This window comes from Hyperolius riggenbachi, chromosome 3 (assembly GCF_040937935.1).
Source record: "Hyperolius riggenbachi isolate aHypRig1 chromosome 3, aHypRig1.pri, whole genome shotgun sequence".
Classification (NCBI taxonomy): Eukaryota; Metazoa; Chordata; class Amphibia; order Anura; family Hyperoliidae; genus Hyperolius; species Hyperolius riggenbachi.
The window spans coordinates 42,090,876-42,110,868 of record NC_090648.1 but is presented as its reverse complement, the minus strand read 5'-3'; the positions used below and the strand labels follow the sequence as shown (position 1 = coordinate 42,110,868).

Genomic DNA, 19,993 nt, shown 5'->3' with positions numbered 1-19,993 from the left:
AGTGGGACCCGTGGTACTCTAGTAGCTCAAACGGTACTATGGTAACACGCTTTACTATAGTAAGGATCGCGGTACTAGCACACTAGCGCATCTCACAATGTGTGGAAGTAACAGTAATATCGCTGTGTGCACGGTAAAATTATCGCTTTTTCATGAATCAACCCCACTGTGTGGAATGGTCGTTCAAATGACAGTTCCAGACCAAGCGCACACGTCGTGCAAGAGGTCACTTTCCACTTACGTGCGCAGCTTTGGAATATCAGTGTGTGGGGACAGTGTCGTTTAAACTATTCGTCATTTTCTTTAGCCAGGAAATGTCATTTGAGCAACCTGGCTCTCTTGTGTGCACCAACTTTTATCTCTACACTTAAAGGACAACTGTAGTGAGAGGGATATGGAGGCTGCCATATTTATTTCCTTTTAAAGGGGAACTTCAGCCTAAACAAACATACTGTCATCAAGTTACATTAGTTATGTTAATTAGAATAGATAGGTAATATAATCTCTAACCCACCCTGTTTTAAAAGAACAGGCAAATGTATGTGATTCATGGGGGCTGCCATCTTTGTCATGGGGGCAGCCATCTTTTTGGTTGAAAGGAGGTGACAAGGAGCAGGAGACACAGTTCCAGCTGTCCTGTGTCCTGATTACCCCTCCCAGCTGCACACGCTAGGCTTCAAATGTCAAATTCAAAATGTAAAAAAAAATAAAAAAAAAAATAAAAATTGCACCAAAACAGCAGAACGAGAACAACAACATCAGAAATCCCATCATGCTTTGCACAGCATCAGGGGAAAATGCCCGGGCAGTTTTCTTCTGTGCAGCTAAAAATGAGGCTTGTATAAGAGAAACAAAGTTCTGATGCTGTGAAACTGTTAAAGAAACACCAGGCCTTTTCAGTGCTGCTGAGTCGATTTTTAGTCCGCAGGTTCACTTTAAGCAATAATACCAGTTGCCTGGCAGCCCTGCTGATCCTCTGCCTCTAATACTTTTAGCCATAGACCCGGAACAAGCATGCAGCAGATCAGGTGTTTCTGACATTATTGTCAGATCTGACAAGATTAGCTGCATACTTGTTGCTGGTGTTATTCATACGCTACTGCAGGCAAATAAATCAGCATCATGCCAGGCAACTGGTATTGTTTAAAAGGAAACAAATATGGCAGCCTCCATATCCTTCTCATGTCAGCTGTCCTTTAACCTCCCTGGCTGTAAGCCCGTGCTGAGCTCGGGCTATGCCGCGCAGGAGGATTTCTCAGGCCCTGCTGGGCCGGTTCGCATAATTTTATTTTGCAACACGCAGCTAGCACTTTGCTAGCTGCGTGTGCATTCCGATCTCATCAAAGATCGCCGGTGGCGATCGAAGTGGGCGGGGGATGCCGCTGTACAGCGGCTATCATGATTTAAAAACTGCTGTGCTGCCCCCTGGCAGTTTCTAATAGACCGCCAGGAGGGTTAATTGGTAACAACTTTTCTTTTTTTTTTTTCACACTCAACTATTCCACCATAAGGTAGAGCCCAACCATTTAGCACAGGCTTCATCACAACACTTGCATTGTGCATGGTATCTCTTCATGCAAAAACTGGAGGGAGAAAACCGCCAACAAGAAAAGAAGAAAACTAACTTTTCACTTTCAGGCCAAGTTAAGGTGGGTACACACATCAGATAAAAGTCTTTGGAAAATGAAAGATCACAGACCAATCTTACCACCCTTCCATGTAGTATGAGAGCCATACCTTCCCAGTCTATTCTATGGAGCTGAACTCCCCATCAGACAGAAATCTTTGCAAGATGCTGCACACAAAGATGCTGTACAGACACAAAAGATCCGTTCCTGCAAAATGCATTCATAGGGCTGGTGCACACCGAGCGGCTTTTTCAGCGTTTCTGCAGCCGCTTGCGGCTGCGGATCCGCTTGGTCAATGTATCTCAATGGGGTGGGTCACACCAGAGCGGGAGGCGTTTTGCAGAAACGAATCCTCCCGGGGTGAGGCATTTTTTGGATTTCGGATGCGTTTCTGCCTCAATGTTAAGTATAGGAAAAACGCAAACCGCTCTGAAAAACGCCTGTTCAGAGCGGTTTTGTTACAGAAGCTGTTCAGTAACAGCTTTACTGTAACAATATATGAAATCTACTACACCAAAACTGCTACACAAAACCGCAAAACGCTAGCTGAAACGCTACAGAAAAAGAAGAAAAAGCGTTTCAAAATCTGCTAGCATTTTGCGGATCGGCTAGCGGTTTTTGGTGTGCACCAGGCCACCGTCTATGATATCTGCAGATCTCATACACTCCTTGTTTAACAGACATTCATCTGCAGATCAGACAATCATCTGCAGATCTGAAGATCCATCCTGGTGCATCTGATCTGCAGATGAATGTCTGTTAAACAAGGTGTGTATGAGGATCTGCAGATATCATAGACTATGCATGATCAATTTGCAGAAACTGATCTTTTGCAGATACTGATCTGTTGCATGTGTACAGCATCTTTGTGTGCAGCATCTTGCAAAGATTATTATCTGATGGGGAGTTCAGCTCCATAAAATACACTGTGTAGAGTATGGCTCTCATACTACATGGAAGGGGGTAAAATTGGTCTGTGATCTTTCATTTTCCAAAGACTTATCTGATGTGTGTACCCACCTTTACACTATGTACATTGTGCCACGCCCATGCCACCAAGGAAATAATGCAATACACACACTGCATGTGATAACACACACATAACACCATGAAGCGTTGCTAGGGTAACAGGTTAATTATCCCACAAGACGCAAATGTTATCCAGGAACTCACTGTAGAATGTTTGTTGTACCAGATCATGTTATCCAGAGATGTAAACACTATACGCACTGAGTTCACCTGCGGTAACACATCGCAAAGTGCAGTGTGATCGCAGTTGCAGAGTGACCTCACCAATGACACGAGTTATTTGCATAAGAAAACAGAAAGATTCATGGAAAAAGCCAGATGATGGGAGGGATTTATACCGTGTGATTTCACATGAGCCACGTGATGGGTGGGATTTACACCCTGCGTCTGCCGGCGAATCACGGCACCGATGTAGGCCACGGCCAGCTCCAGGATCTCCGCTTTCTCAGCTTTTGGGTTGTTCAGCTTCTGCAAGACAAAAGGCAAAAGAGAAACTGGGTTACAATACATACAGAGAGAGAGAGAAAAGAACAAAACAACCTCCATTTAAAAAGGAAGTATAACCAAGAATTGAACTTCATCCCAATCAGTAGCCGATACCCCCTTTACCACAAGAGATTTAAAGTCTTTATGGTTGATATTGTGGTGAAACCCCTCCCACAGTGTGATGTCATGACCATGGTCCTGACAGTTTCCTGTCTGAACCTCGCTGCATTGTGGGAAATAACGACTTTTTCCAACTGCCAAGCAAACAATATTTCCCTCTGTGCATAGAGCTCTCAGTAACGAACATTCCGTACAGATCACCTGTCAGAGCTAAAGATGTCACCACCATTTCAGAATGTAAATCAGGGAGAGGAAATATTACACAATGGACAAACACTGACTAAATAATCTATAAATAATAGATTTTTGATTTTATGCCCGACAGTTACACTTTAAGGGGGCACAGCAGTGAGGTGGCAGATGGTTTCATCGGTTGTCGGGAAATTGCACGCCGTTCCCGCAGCGCACCCAACCAAACAACTTTGGCCTGACATCTTGCAGCCTGCACTAACAACAATGCGACCAATTTCCATCCCAAAATTGGTTGCTTTGTCGGTGGGGCATGCACTTGGTGGCACCAACTGTCATCCAATTCGATTATAATAATCAAATTGGATGGTCGATCGCCCGCCAAGTGGCCTGATGTATGGTCACCTTAAAATGTACCAGAGCTAGATTACATTAAATGTTTTATACATACCTGGGGCTTCCTCCAGCTCCATACGCTCCCACGCAGCTGTCCTCAGCCTTCTGCAGCGCCGGTCCCGGGTCCCTGCACTTCAGTCAGTCGGAGCCAGTCTGACGTAAGAGAAGTGCGCTCTGTGCCTATCTCTCCAGCTGCTGGACAGATACGTAGAGGCGCACTTCTCCTGCGTAGACTGGCTGCGTCTGATGGAAGTGCGGGGATCCGGGACCGACGCTGCAGAAAGCTGAGGACAGCTGCGCGGGAGCGTATGGAGCTGGAGGAAGCCCCAGGTATGTATAAAACATTTAATGTAATCCAGCTCGGAGTACCTTTAAGGTTCCGATTCTCGGCCGAGCGAGTCTTTATCGGCCACCAGGGCAGAGTTCAATCCAGCAAGTGTACGTTGTCATAATGATCGAATCTGGCGGAGACAGCGAAGCGTCCTAAAAGTGAAGAGACCTCCGTCTGAAACTGATGGAAACGGCTGATATCGCATGCTGTAAAGATCTCACTCAAACCAGCTTGGTCGCATGTGCGGCGGTTACGGGGTTCGATTGCGGCTCAACAACTGGCCTACCTCCGGCTGGGTCTCTACCCTGTCCCTCCATGTAAGATGTGCACCCCCCGGGTCCATGGGGAGTGTTACTTCTCTGCTCGTGTGTCTCTATCCGAACCTCTGCCTTTGACATGAGAGACCAGAGTTTGAATCCTGGCTAGGGTCAGTACCTATTCAGTAAGAAGTCCTTGGGCAAGACTGCAGGGTTGACCCTTGAGCATGCCATTAGTGGCTGCAGCTCTGGAGCACTTTGAGTCCAACAGGAATTATCATCATCATCATCATCTTCCTCCATTACCGCCTGGTGCCTGTACATGTGACAGGGCCACGGGCCACAGACGCCCCCTGAGATGGAGAGAAGAAACGGGACACAGCGCTGGTGGATAGGTGAGCTCAGCTTCATTATGCTTTTGATGTGCAGTGCTGGTAGTAATCCTTCCTATATTCTCATCCCTACTCCGATAATGCTCAGTTTAACGCCATTTTTCAAAGTGGACCTGAACTCTTGCACAAGGCAGAAGGAAAACCTAGAGAAATGCACCCTGTATGTATTTAGAGAGAAGAGCCTGTCTAATTCCCCCTCATCTGTGACGAATCACAAGTATAATTTGATCTCTCAGCTGTGCCAGCTGGCAGCCACAGCAGAACGGTCAATTTGTAAACACAGGATGCTAACCCTATGTCTGCTTCCATGAAAGCAGGAAGTAGATACACTGCTAATTTATTGCAGGATTTGTATCAGCTGTACCAAAAAAAATTTGTTAAAAGGTTATTATGCTGTTGCTTATCTGTTAGAGCAGAGAGGAAGTTTTGAACTCAGGTCCACTTTAAAAAGGTAAATGCAATCCAGAGCTGGATCATCCACAGGGTAAACCTAGGCAGTTGCCTAGGGCCTGGAGAAAGTTGAGGGGCCTGGGGGATGCTAGCCTCCACTAAACCTTGCTAAAAAAGAAAAAAATCCAGGTGATCATCAGTGGTGGGCAGAAACTGATGTTGCCTAGAGCTCCAGTCAGGGCTGGACTATTACCGCCCAAGGCCACTTTTACCAGTCGCCCCCAACAGATCGCAAACCCCCTACCACATACTAACACTTTTATTGCTCCCAGCAGTCAATGTATCTAAAAATGTTTATTAACAATGCAATTTTACTGAACGATCAACCTTTCCGATTGATTGGTTGCACAGGGTTGATGGTGCCAATCAACTACAAACGACCAATTTGTCAATCATTGTAGCAATCTGTTTTGTGGATCGATTACATCTGAAATGTTCGGAATGGTTATAATTTGTATTCCATTTATGGACCAGATTGGTGATTTCAGCTCTCCACAGTTTGTAGCTGGGTGGAGGGCGGTGATGATGAGTGACAGGTCACAGACAATGAGCTGCCCATGTTTGCTGCCCCTTCATCCCCTGAGTCCCAGACACTTGCCTGACTGCTGCAGGTCACATGTTTGGCAGCTTGACTGCATGTGTCTGCCAGCATGCTGACCGCCCCTTGCTTCCCGGTGCCCTAGGCCATGGCCTTTGGGGCCTTGTCTGAAGTCCGGCCATTCTAATGCTTTTCTGCTGCAAACTTTATTTTAGTTTTATATCCAGACATTCTGCCCTCACCACACTAGTTGCTACTGCCTATAGAGTGCGTCCTAGTGGCTGCAGCTCTGGCGCTTTGAGTCCGCCAGGAGAAAAGCTCAATATAAATGTTATTTGTCTTGTCTTGATGCTGTCCCTGGATACAGGACTACACTTCCCATCATCCTTTGTGGTGACTAATGCCACCAACACCAAACTGACAGTGGAAGCCAAGTTTGTAGCTTAGCAGGTCAATGTGTGACAGAAGGAGAACATTCCAAGGTCCTCTATCCCATTGTCATGCCAAGAACTATGTGACCAATTACAAGAGAAATATACAAGAGCTGAGGAACAAATTTATGCCATCTTCAACTACTTCACTTACACAGCCACAACTTGTTGCATTTTGCTAAGGGTACTTTTTCAAAAGATCAGTAAAAGGTCAGGAGATGCACCTAATAATACAGCAATAGGAGCGCACCACTCATTTAAAGGGACACTGCAGTGAGAGGGATATGAAAGCTGCCAAGTTTATTACTTTTTAAATAATACTGGTTGCCTGGCTGTCCTGATCTTTCATGCATCAGTAGTGTCTGAATCACACACACCTGAAAACCTCCTGTTGGACTCAAAGCGCTCAAGAGCTGCAGCCACTAAGTGCCCACTCAAAGGGGCCACCCTGCAGCAGTATTAGGGAGTCTTGCCCAAGGACTGCTTACTGAATAGGAACTGACCCTACCCAGGATTCGACAGAACCCTTAACCAGTACACATCCAGCCACAATTCTAAATACGGGAAATTCCGGTGTCGCCTAGCGATGGTCAATGAGATGCAAAAAAATCTCAGTCAGATCACTTCTGTATGCAAATTTATGCAGCCTGAAAATGTAACCATTGTATGCCTCCGAGGGATTTTCCTCAACCTTACAGTACATTTGTGTACAGAATCTGCATAGCCTTACACTAACTCATATTTGCATGCTTCGGTCATCCCTACAGTCTACCTACCTAAAGAATATAATGGGGATGGCCGGCAGATGCCAATTCCTGGGGATGCACCTTTTTTTGCCAATTTCGTGCACTTTGGAAATGGTCCCACATCCAGCAGGTACTGCATAGGACTGATGGGATTCTAATCTGCATACATTAGCACACAATTTGCATCTGAGAACTGCTAGCACGCCATTGGCTGTCCCTAAAAACTAGGCAGCAGGACTTTTGATTGCAGCACGCGAGTGCCCTGGCAGAGTAAGGCCACATACACACATCAGACCATAGTCTTTTGAAAATGAAAGATCACAGACCAATCTTACCACCCTTCATGTAGTATGAGAGCCATACTCTACACAGTCTTTTCTATGGAGCTGAACTCCACATCAGAAAAAAATCTTTGCAAGATGCTGCACACACAGATGCTGTACAGACACAAAAGATCAGTATCTGCAAAAGATCTGTTCCTGCCAAAAATCCATTCCTGCAAATTGCAATGATAGTCTATGAGATCTGCAGATCATCATACACACATGATTTAACTGACATTCATCTGCAGATCAGATCCACCAGGATGGATTTTCAGATCTGCGGATGATTGCTTGATCTGCAGATGAATGTCAGTTAAATCATGTGTGTATGATGATCTGCAGATCTTATAGACTATCATTGCAATTTGCAGGAATGGATTTTTGGCAGGAACAGATCTTTTGCAGATACTGATCTGTTGTGTCTGTACAGCATCTGTGTGTGCAGCATCTTGCCAAGATTTTTTCCTGATGTGGAGTTCAGCTCCATAGAATAGACTGTGCAGGCATGGCTCTCATACTACATGAAGGGTGGTGAGATTGGTCTGTGATCTTTCATTTTCCAAAGACTATGGTCTGATGTGTGTATGTGGCCTAAGTGAGGCCCTGACAGTGTGAAGTAGGCCTGGGACCCACTAGCAGTGCTTTTCTAAGGGCCCATTTCCACTTGTGCGGTGGAAATCGCCGCGGTAAAAATTAGCATGCGGATGCGAATTTCGCATGCAGTTGTATGCACATTTTCATGCGAATTCGCATGCGATTTTGCATGGATAGCTATGTATGCGAATTTAACCATGGCAGTGCCTGTGTGCTTTTCCATTGATTCCAATGCGAAATCGCATTCGAATTCGCACGAAAATACGCATACCAATGCCGCATGCAAAATTCTCTATTAAATACATTGTATGCGATTCGCATAGCGGTATGCGGTATACGAATTCTGAGGGCTCTGCCGTGCAGATTTTTTCTGCACAGAAAAACGCAAAGGAATCCTGACAAGTGGAAACAGTCCAATCCACTTGTATTGGCTATGCGAATTCACATGCGGCAAACACATGCAAATTCGCGATAGTGGAAACGGGCCGGCCCGAAGCGCTTGTGATTTGAAAAGCTCTTGCTAATGTACTGCTATGTGTGATACCACTTGAGGGATGAAAACAACAAAAAAACAAAACAAAACAAAAAAAAACCTATAGCATTACATTAGCAAGAGCTTTTCAAATGACAAGAACATAGAAAAGCTCTGCTGGTGGGTTCCAGGCCTTACTTGCCTCATGTTGGCTAACCCAGTTCTCAGCCAGAGTTGGGTCCATTTTCAAGCCACATATATTTGCATTAAAGGGGACCTGATCAACTTCTCTGCTCTAAGAGATAAGCAACAGCATAATATCCTTTAAAGAAAAACATCTTTGCTACAGCGTACAGAACCCCTGCATTAAATATGCAATGTGTCTACTTCCTCCTTTCATGGAAGCAGACATAGGGTTAAGATCCTGTGCTTACACATTAGCTGCTCTGCAGTGGCAGCTGAGAGATCAAATTACACTTGTGATTAGTTACAGATGGGCTAAACTCTCTAAATACATACAGGGTGCATTTCTCTATGTTTTCCCATCTGTCCTGTGCAAGAGTTCAGGTCCACTTTAAAGTAAAATAAATATTGCATCAACTAGGTGTTCTTTGTATCTCATTTAGCCATCCCTACCTCGATGCTGGAAGCAGAATCTTTGCTTCTGACCACCAGAAACACCATCAACCTCCTAGTTTTTTTTGTTGTTTTTGCTTAGGGTCCTTTCACGCCATGCAGGTTGCATTCCAATACGATCACAAAAAAATACAACAATACAGTGAAGCATAGTAGAATGAAAGTATGCTGCACTGTCCCTGTACACGAGCAGCTCACTGTGTCAGAGCCTTCTGCACGCTATGTGAAAGTCCCATAGGAAAAAAAATCATTGCAATGAGATGCGGGTGGATGGTGGGAGAGGAGAGACATCGCCCCTCCGGCGAACAGCTGCCCACCTCCTTTCTTCTTTGCTATGCAAGCGAATTGGCACCCTCAAGTCTGCCTCAGGCCGCTAAAAAAAAGTCTAGAGCTGGCAGGGTTATCACTCGCGACACAGTGCAACAGATTTTCTGTGAGGATTCTTTTACACTACATGCAATTCAGATTCCCGATTTTGATGCGATTTTATATGCAAACAGGGCCAGATTTGTACTCTTTACCGCCCAAGGCCAATGTCACCAGCCGCCCCCCTTCAGTATAGCTAGCGAGATGATCCCTATCACGTTCCCTGCAGTATAGATTGCCAGATGAACCCCACCTTCCCTCTAGTATAAGTAGCCTGATGACCCCCCCCCCCCCCCTCCCGTATAGATAGCCTGATGACTCCCTTAATCCCTCCCTTTTCCACTCCCCCTCTTTCAGTACAGCTCACCTCCACACCAGAGCAGCCATCAGTGTCACTCACTTCTCTGCTCGTCTCCAGTGCAGAAACTTCTTCTTCCCTCCATTTCCAATGCTGCCCAAGTCCATAGCTGCTCGCACCAACACCATCGTGCACAGAGAGCAAGGTGGCAGCTGCACTGGTGGCTGGCAGCAGAGAGATCAGGCGCCCGCCTGATCTCCTTGCACTGCAGCATTTGCAAGCTTGCCAATGCTGCACCAGTTTAGTCAGCTGCTTTGGTGCCTTTGCTCCTGTGATGCCCTAGGCCATGGCCTAGGGGGCCTTGGCCTAAATCCGGCCCTGCATGCAAACAAAAAAATTCCTGCATGCCGCGTTTTTCTTCTTGTGTTGCTGGCATCCAGTGACAATCGGAAATCATAATTGCTATTTGAAGTGTAAAAGTAGCTGTACCATACCACCATTCACAGCTGCTGACATAGCTTTCTAAGGCCCCGTTCACATCTGAGCGTTTTGCCAGCGATTTTGGCAAAACGCTCAAGCGCTATCGCTTTTTAAAGCGCTAGTACCATAATACCCTATGGGCCCGTTCTCACTTGAGCGATTTGCGTTAATCGCCGGCAATTAACGCAAATCGCCAAACAAAAATCTGTATCCTGCCCCATTTTCAGGCGACTTACCGGTGACCGCGTTTAGTGCTATAGAATCGCTAAACATGATTGCAAAATAAATGTAAAAAAAATCACCAAGTGTGAATGTCGATTATTTCGCATTCATCGCCAGAGCAAAACGCTAGCAAAAGCGCATTTTGCAAGTGTGAATGGGCCCAAAATGTATTGGCCAATATGATCGCCCCATTAGACTGCAGGCACACTATGGAAAATTGGGAAAATGCTTCAGTCAGAAAAAAGGCCCCTATCCTCTCTGCAACAGCAGCTTTATGTTATGCTGATAGTACAGTAATCAGCTTGCTATGATGTTATGCTGATATGTTATGCTGATAGTACAGTAATCAGCTTGCAAGTATCCAGCTTTGAAATAGAAGCGGAAGCATTCACCAATGGCTGTTCCAAGCAGTCCACACCCGCGTCTAGGTTTGCTTTAAGGTGAACATGCCATCCCCCCTCCCCCCCAACCTTCAGGTGGCTGTGCTCCCTGTACTAGCAGGGCCATGCCTTGCGCGAGAATAGCCACACCATGGGCTCTATTCATAAAAGGTTACCGCAAGTTTTCCGCTCAAAACAGCGGATTTTCCCGTCCATTTAGCAAAGTCGGCATTCATAAAAGCTGTTCCCGCATGAAAATCTACGATCCCCCAGCAGAGCGAGAAATTTCCGCCTTCTCCAGTGTTTTTCTAGATTTATCTAGAAAAAAGTAACAAAATGGCCATTCATAAAGTTTAGAGGAAGCGGTATGTGGACGGGAAATACCGCTTCCTCGAAGCCTGCGGATTACATACAAGTGAATGGGACAGACCTCCCAGAGAGAGCAGTGCACGGAGGGACTCTGCCGGCGTAAGTGTTTCCGCATGCCTTCCGACAGCTTACCGCCAGCTTTCAGCGGGAGATCTCCGCTCTTGCATCGCAGCTTTCAAGATTTCTTTGAATGACCACCCAGAAGTGTGAAATACCGCTGCGGTATTTTCCCTCCAGGAGTTTTCTCGCAACAACTTTTTTATGAATAGAGCCCCTTGTGCAGTAAACGGACGACGCTCATCGTGGCCCACCAGCTTAAGTTTACTGCGCAGGAGTGGCTGTACTAATGCAAAGCACGGCCATAACCGCACACACAGGGATAGCATGGCTACGGTCATTCACAAAGTGGAGCACGGCCGCCAGGGGTAGAACTATAGATCATGAGGCCCTCCAGCTCATGACCCCCTCCCCCCCATCATAACTTTATAGCAGTTTTACTGGACCAACCAACTCTCAGGTGATGAGTTTGGACAGCAATCGATAGAGATGGTCAGGGAGGGAGACGCTAACTGAGGATATGCAAATTTAGTCTTCTTGGACACGGGTCAACGAGTAAATTGTGATTTTGACGGCCCAATTCCAATCTGCTAAATCTGCTTCGGCGGAGCATTGCTTGCGGTGGCGGGTGACGCCAGCAGTAGTGTCAGGGCTTAGCAAGCCCTAGCAGAGAATCTTTGAAAGTTCCTCCAGGACTCTGTGAGAGGACCAATGGGAAGCACTGGAGAGACTTTCAAAGATGCACTGCTGGGGTTTGTTATACTCAGTATAGCAAGTGCCAGCACAGGGATCAATGTACAAGGCCTCACTTCATTGTTCATAGGGTCAAATAGTTCAGAGGCATGTTCCATGCTCCATGCCTCAGTGTCCCCTCTGGGCCACTCAGCCCCCTCGTTGTGATCCCCCAAATCTACCAACATTGAGCTTGTCTGCAGAATTACAGGGGAACGGGCGTCCTTTGCAAGAGAGGAACTCCTACAAAACCACCCTCAGGACAAAGGAGCTGTGGTAATTGACTAACCCCCCATATCAGGTTAGGTAGTAGTGTGTTTTTATTTATTTTTTCTTTATTTACTACACACAAAATTCTCCTTAAAGGGAACCAGAGACGTTGGGGGAAGGCTTGTATACATACCTGGGGCTTCCTCCAGCCCCATATGCACGGATCGCTCCCACGCCGCCATCCTCTGCTGTCTGGATCCGCCGGTACCCGGTCCCGTCATTGCCGCGAGTCGGCCGGCCAGACACAGCCAATTGTCCGCATCACACGGGGCTCCCTCCGTATACGTACGCATGAGGCTGCCTACTGCGCAGCCTCATGCGTACGGGTATGGAGGGAGCACCTGTGATGCGGACAATTGGCCGCGTCCGCCGGAAGTGACGGGACCCTGTACCGCCGATACCGGAAGCGGAGGATGGCAGCGTGGGAGCGATCCAGGCTTATGGGGCTGGAAGAAGCCCCAGGTATGTATAAAAGCTTGTTCTATTTTTTATTACCGTTCCTCTCTGGTTCCCTTTAAGTGAGCAACTGTGGTTTCCCATGATCACTCCTAATGCAAATCTCTTGCTGAACCTAAAGCCAGGCTGCACATCCAGAACCCCTGGTATATGGCAAGCCAACAGCTTATACATTTTACAGAGCCACACTAATCCAACATGCCTACAGCCCGTTTTGGACTGTTAGTCCTCATCAGTGCATGGCAGGGATTGATGTGGTTCTATGAGAAAGGGCTTGGACCAGTACAGTACTACAGATTACCCAGACAGTGTGCCCAAAATTCTAAAACCAATGCAGCTGTAGGGAGGTTCCCGATTACAATAACACATAAGTGTGGCCTTCCACAGATAGGTCCACCTGCGTAGCAATCACAAATGATGTGGTAGGTGAAGGCAAGCTCAGACCTTCTCAGTAGATGATCAGCTTAAAGCTTGTACACGCATAAGTAAGAGAACTGTTGCCTGGCAGCTACTGGGACTCGATCCCTGAGGTGACAGCTTGGGTCCCAATGCTACACAGAGGCATTGTTAGCATGCAGGCAACAATGTTCTTTTGCTATGTAGATGGACTGAGGGCTGCCTATGCAGCACACTGGGAGCAGCATGGATTGGGTGAGCAGAACAATGCCCTTAGGCAAGACAATCAGCTAGCCAGATATCTTGCCAACACATTAAAGGGGACCAGGTGGACACTGTACACGTTAGATTCTCGGCAAAAGCAGCCACAACAGGCCAAGAACCCGAACCAGGAAAAAAAAAAAAAAAAAAAAAGAAAAAAAGGCACAGGAGCCCTTTTGGTAAAAACGGCACCACCATAGGTGCCTATAACGCAAGCCACATTTTGCTGCACAATAGGAAAATTTTTATGCATGGCAGGGGCCTTTTACCTTATTTGCTGCAAACTGCGGATTTTAAAATAGCTGCAATATGCAGCTATGAACAGGGCCGGGCCAAGGCATAGGCTGGAGAGGCTCCAGCCTCAGGGCGCAGTGTAGGAGGGGGCGCAGAATTCATTCAGCTGTCATTCCTAATTGTGTTTGAAGCAGAAAGAAATAAGAAAAGGGGATACACAGCAGTGACTGCAAGCCATATAACGAGATATTAAGGTGTTGGGGAGGTTGTGGGCCCTGTGACGCCTCCTAGTCTAATAGCAATCAGTGTGTGATGGCTGGGGTGGGAGGGATGGAGGGGCACACTTTGGTGTCTCAGCCTTGGGTGCTGGAGGTCCTTGTCCCGGCTATGGCTATGAAGGTAAATTTCAGGGCAAATAACAAAGTTATCCACAAGAAAATTCTGCGGAAACCTATTTACCTTCATAGCCACATAGTCTTTTTTTTTGGGGGGGGGGGGGGGGGGGGTTATGGAGGGCAGGGTGTCTTCTGGTAAGGCATTACAGGGAAGTGGGTCTAAGGGCTGGAACCCACAAGAGCGTTTTTTTGAGCATTTTGGCAGCGCTGCGATACGCTAGCGTTTTGCCAAAACGCTCAGCTGATGTTAATGGATGGGGCAACTTCCACAGGAGCGTTTGCGTTTCCCAGAAACGCAAACGCAGGACCTGCAGCATTTTGGGAGCGTTAGCGCTTTAATGTAAAGTATTGAAACGCTAGCAGAAATGCTCAGCAAAACCTAAACTGAGCGGTTTTGCTAGCGTTTTGCGGTTCAGCACACTGTAACAAAATTAAAAATAATTCACAGGACCAATCAGGATAAAAACGCGAAACGCAAAACGCTACACAACCGCTGAGGAAAAAAATACACTGTTGCAAAACGCGACCGAAAACTCGCATGAATCCGCTTGCAAACCGCTCATGCAAAACGCTAGAGGTTGCGTTTTGCGTTTGCAGATTTCAGTGGGTTCCAGGCCTTAGGGTTAGTCAGACTCAGGGCTGGAAAAATCCCAGGAATCAAGTCCTTACCCCCTTTAGCAGCCACTTTATTTAGAGGATTGCAAGTGCTCCAGCCCAAATTAATTTAAGGGCTCATTTCATTTCTTCTTTGTTGTATTTCCTTGCTAATTAGTACTGCTGTAATGTGTATTTATTGCCACTTGTCACTAGGGGGCAGTGTGAGATGATAGAGTACTTCTGCTTTCAATTTCTATATTCTCTGCTAGAAAAGACGCATAAAAGCATTCCAAGCATTTGCAACACAACGAGGTCAGTCAACTGAGGTCAAAAGCAGTAAACTTATCTCAGACAAGATAATTCCTTTAAAACTGCTAATGGGTTTAAGGGAGGCATGAGTGAGCACCTAGTTTTCTCAGTCGGCCTCTTCCCCCTGCCATAGCAACAGAACAAACCACCACCATGTAGCCCAGTACTGTACTGAAACCCAAACTGAACTGTCACCCAAAGGTACTTGGTCTCGATCCCTGCAGACAGTTCTGTACCTGTGTACAAGGCTTAACCGAGCTGAAGAAAGTTGGTTGTTGGCTGATTTGGATACACAAGCTGAGTGCAATTGGCTAAAATAAAAATAATACATTTACAATAAACTCAGAAAATTGGTATCTCTAGTATGCAGCATCAGCATGCATTGAGGCCTCCATGGACAGCACAGAAGTGAAAAGTTACAAGTTTTCTGACTCAGTTGGCCCCTAAGGAGTTCAGGGCCCTGAACAGTTATAAGTTCTAACAACAACAACAAAAAATTATAATTATGTGTTCTTAAGTTCAGTTTAATTGAAATTGAGAGACTTATCTCTGACTGCAGAAAATAAAGAGGCTAATTTAGAGCAAAGCGCTCCTTTGTGCAGGTAATAGTACTCACAGGTCGAAGTCTTTGGCTCGTGTGCCAGAGTACTTCTTACACAGTTACATAGTTATTTTGGTTGAAAAAAAGACATACGTCCATCGAGTTCAAACAGTACAAAGTACAACTCCAGCCTGCTCCCTCACATATCCCTGTTGATCCAAAGGAAGACGAAAAAACCCTTACAAGGCATGGTCCAATTAGCCAGAAAAGGGAAAAATTCCTTCCCGACTCCAGATGGCAATCAGATAAAATCCCTGGATCAACATCATTAGGCATTACCTAGTAATTGTAGCCATGGATGTCTTTCAACGCAAGGAAAGCATCTAAGCCCCCTTTAAATGCAGGTATAGAGTTTGCCATAACGACTTCCTGTGGCAATGCATTCCACATCTTAATCACTCTTACTGTAAAGAACCCTTTCCTAAATAAATGGCTAAAACGTTTTTCCTCCATGCGCAGATCATGTCCTCTAGTCCTTTGAGAAGGCCTAGGGACAAAAAGTTCATCTGCCAAGCTATTATATTGCCCTCTGATGTATTTATACATGTTAATTAGATCCCCTCTAAGGCGTCTTTTCTCTAGACTAAATAAACCCAGGTTATCTAACCTTTCTTGGTAAGCGAGACCTTCCATCCCACGTATCAATTTTGTTGCTCGTCTCTGCACCTGCTCTAAAACTGCAACATCTTTCCTGTAATGTGGTGCCCAGAACTGAATTCCATATTCCAGATGTGGCCTTACTAGAGAGTTAAACAGGGGCAATATTATGCTAGCATCTCAAGTTTTTATTTCCCTTTTAATGCATCCCAAAATTTTGTTAGCTTTAGCTGCAGCAGCTTGGCATTGAGTGTGATTATTTAACTTGTTGTCGATGAGTACTCCTAAGTCCTTCTCCAAATTTGATGTCCCCAACTGTATCCCATTTATTTTGTATGGTGCTAGACCATTGGTACTACCAAAATGCATGACTTTACATTTGTCAACATTGAATTTAATCTGCCATGTATGTGCCCATATAGCCATCCTATCCAGATCCTGTTGCAATATGACACTATCTTCCTGAGAGTTGATAATTCTGCACAATTTTGTATCATCTGCAAAAATAGCAACATTGCTCACTACTGCATCTACTAGGTCATTAATAAATACATTGAAGAGCACTGGACCCAGTACAGACCCCTGTGGGACCCCACTGCTAACAGTCTCCCATTTTGAGTATGATCCATTGACCACAACTCTTTGTTTTCTGTCCATTAGCCAGTTCCCTATCCATGCACACAGACTCTTCCCCAGTCCTTGCCCCAGGTGAGTAAAACTTTTTTTTCTGGCTTAAGTGACCCTTTAAATACATGCATTTCTCCTTTAGACAAATCACTATTTAGAAACATGAACCATTTAAGGACCAGCGGTCTCTGGGCAGTTAAAGACCAGAGACCGCTGGTCCAATCCCAACGAATCGCCGCACATACCCGCCGCAATCGGCGCTCGCCAAACCCCTCAGGATATAGACTCTACTGTCTGTATGACGGCAGAGTCATGTGAGCCGGTCAGGAGACGCTTTCATTGGCTCCTGACCCTGTTTTTCAATGTAAACCAATGGGAGTTGCTTACATTGAAAGACAGGGCCAGGAGCCAATGAAATCGCCTCCTGACCGGCTCACATGACTCTGCCGTCATAGAGACAGGCAGAGCCTGTGAGATGCGGCGAGAATCGTCGGGTTTGAGCGGCGCGATCAGCGGGTAGCGGCGGAAACGGCGGATGTGATTGAGATCTACGCCCTGCCAGCCAGGAGCCCACCAATACAGGGCGTAGATCTCAATCACTGCGGTCCTTAAATGCTTAATATGAATGTAAATTAGTGATAAAAGATGGTCCAGTCTGGTTTGACTTAGTAGTCATCTAAAAGGGTAATGCCTCATGGGTGACTGAATTGTTAGCAGCTAGTTGCTAATGGCAACTTGTTGCTGTGAAGAGATCATCCAACTGACATGGTTCCTACTCATGAATTTTGTGGCATGTGGCTACAGCATGTCTTAAATGTGCCCCGCTAACTTCACAGTTAAGTTACCATATGTGGATCTATGGTAGGACTGTAAAGTGGATGCATCACAGAGTACGACACACACAAGCAATAGAACACAGCAGTACACGCATCCAGCTACATTTAAATGGCCAGGAGGCGCTCGTCAGCCAATCAGGATGCACTGTCATACATCCTTTACCTGCCATACCACATCTAGCAGCCATTAGCATGCAGGTGGGAGGCTTCAGTTGGACGCAATCGCAAGATCGTCCGCCGTGTCCTAGAGCTGTGAAAAAAACCGTTTAAACTTTCCCCCCCCCCCCCTTCAGCTCTAGGACACGGCGGACAGGTGAGCGGTTAGGGAGGGACCCCCGTGGGAGGGATGTATGGTATGGCAGGTAAAGGGTGTATGACAGTGCATCCTGATTGGCTGACGAGCGCCTGCTGGCCATTTAAATGTAGCTGGATGCATGTACTGGTGTGTTTTATTGCTTGTGTGTGTCGAATTTAGCATTCAGTATGGAGACAGTGTTGGTGGGCTTTCTGGATGTGAGAGGTCCAGAGGCTGGGTGTGAGAGGTCCGGGGCCCACCTGCACTCCCCTCCAGGTATCGCATGTTGGCCTTGGGGCCCCGGCCAGTGAGAGGGGTCCGGGGCCCCTGGCCATCGTGTGAACCAATCATGTGTTTTTAAGCATCACAGAGTACCCTGGTAGTGAGTACCTGAACCATGCATGATGTGGCCATAACTGGGGCTTCTGCAGTGCTCCCATAAGTTCTGTGACCCCTTAGCTTTGCCCAGGGCTGGCAGAGGCGAGAGAGGCTCCCGCCTCAGGGCGCAGTGGAGGAGGGTGCACACAACTCGCTCAACTATCATTTCACTATTGTGTTTGAAGCAAAGAGAAATAAGAAAAAGAGGATACATGGCAGTCACTGCAAGCCAGATAACGGGGCTTGGGGGCCCTGGGGCACCTCTTAATCTAATAGCAATCAGTGTATGATGGCTGGGGTGGGGGTGCACTTTGGTGTCTCGGCCTTAGGTGCTGGAGAACTTTGTCCCAGCTCTGGCTTGGCCAGCCTCCCCTCTTTCTTTGTCCCTCTCCATTCAAGGCTCAGACTAAGTTCAGTCAGAGCAAGGACACACGAGTGATCCTCTCTGTTTGCCCTCTTGGATTGTACTCCTGAGAGGCTTTGCACAGCAGCTGTGGCTTGGAGCAACCTGGGCATACGCGGTTAGGAAACATTTGTAACCGTGCATGTCCTGGATGCTGCTGGTTGAGGCTCCTGCCCACAGGCATGGTGGAGCATGCGAAAAGGGCGCTTAAGCAAGCAGAGCATGCTCCCTTCAGATCATTACCCAGAGGTTCAACCAAATGTAATGCCAAGTTGTGCAGACACAAACCAGACTACTTCTTAGATTGTGGATATGTTGGCACTGATGCCATTTATGCCACGCAAGAGAGCACCAAGGAGACTGGCAATGATAATGTTTTTCAGGGGTAGGACAGTTCTCCCATCTCCTTCCATCAAGTTTCCAGCTAGTTTACTGAATGTAGACTTCTACCACCCTACGGCAAGGCAGGGCCGGGCTGAGGCAAGAGAGGCTCCATCCTCAGGGCGCAGTGTAGGAGGGGCACACAGCTCAGCTTAACTCGCTCAGCTCTCTCATTCCCCAATTCTGTTTGAAGCAGAGAGAAATAAGAAAAGGGGATGGCAGTGACTGCAAGCCAGAAAACTAGAATGGGGGTCCTGGGGCACCTCATAGTCTAATAGCAACCAGTGTGTGAAGGCTGGGGTTGGAGGGAGAGGCGCACTTTGGTGTCTCAGCCTCGGGTGCTGGAGGACCTTGATCCCGGCTCTGCGGCCAGGTATGACCAATTACGAATTATTTTGAGTCCACGCAAATTTTATGTGCCTAGCACGCAAAATGTATGCAGCTTGGAAATGGATCAGATGCATCCAGATGGACACACATGCTGACAGTGCAAGACCAGAGGTACAATCATGTAGTTTTCGTTGTCCAGGAAAGCAGACCAGCAGTCCCTACTGTAGGCCTCCAGCATGCAAACACCACACGAAATTCATACTAAAGCTGTGTATACATATTGCTAGATGGCTATCGGAAGAGGTGGCCAGTCAGAGCCACCTCAGCCAAGAATTGAGTCTGTACAGCAGTCCCTAATGCCACCTGTAGAGTCACCAAGCGATCTGCCTGGCAGATAGTCTTGGCCAAGCAAAGGCCTAGAGCACATGTGTCGAACTCCAAGCCTGGAGGGCCAGATCCATGTCAATGTTTAGGATGGGCTGAGAAAGAGGTGTTCTACCTGATGGACCACACCTTTCCTGATTCAGACCCATCAATTTATGTGAGCTGTGTCAAAAATGTGTGAGGACCTCGGCCCTCGTAGGACCAGTTTGACATACCTGGCCTAGAGCATTGATCTCCTACTGACCCCACTCTCTCTGCCACTCCAACATATGCTGCACCATCGGCCCTCCTCTTATGCATTCCTGCAAAAACAGAGTTGGT

The 19,993-nt window shown here is 46.8% G+C and overlaps 1 protein-coding gene across 4 annotated transcripts in view; it reads right to left on the bottom strand.

Moving 5' to 3' along the window:
- LOC137560933 (transcription factor HES-7-like) overlaps positions 1-19,993 on the bottom strand; it is an 84,750-nt gene that overhangs the window by 6,869 nt on the left and 57,888 nt on the right. For all 4 annotated transcript variants that reach the window (XM_068272119.1, XM_068272118.1, XM_068272121.1 and 1 more), the window contains one exon: positions 2,996-3,125. In XM_068272119.1, the coding sequence (XP_068128220.1) occupies positions 2,996-3,125 (130 nt within the window). The remainder of the gene's footprint in view (positions 1-2,995; positions 3,126-19,993) is intronic.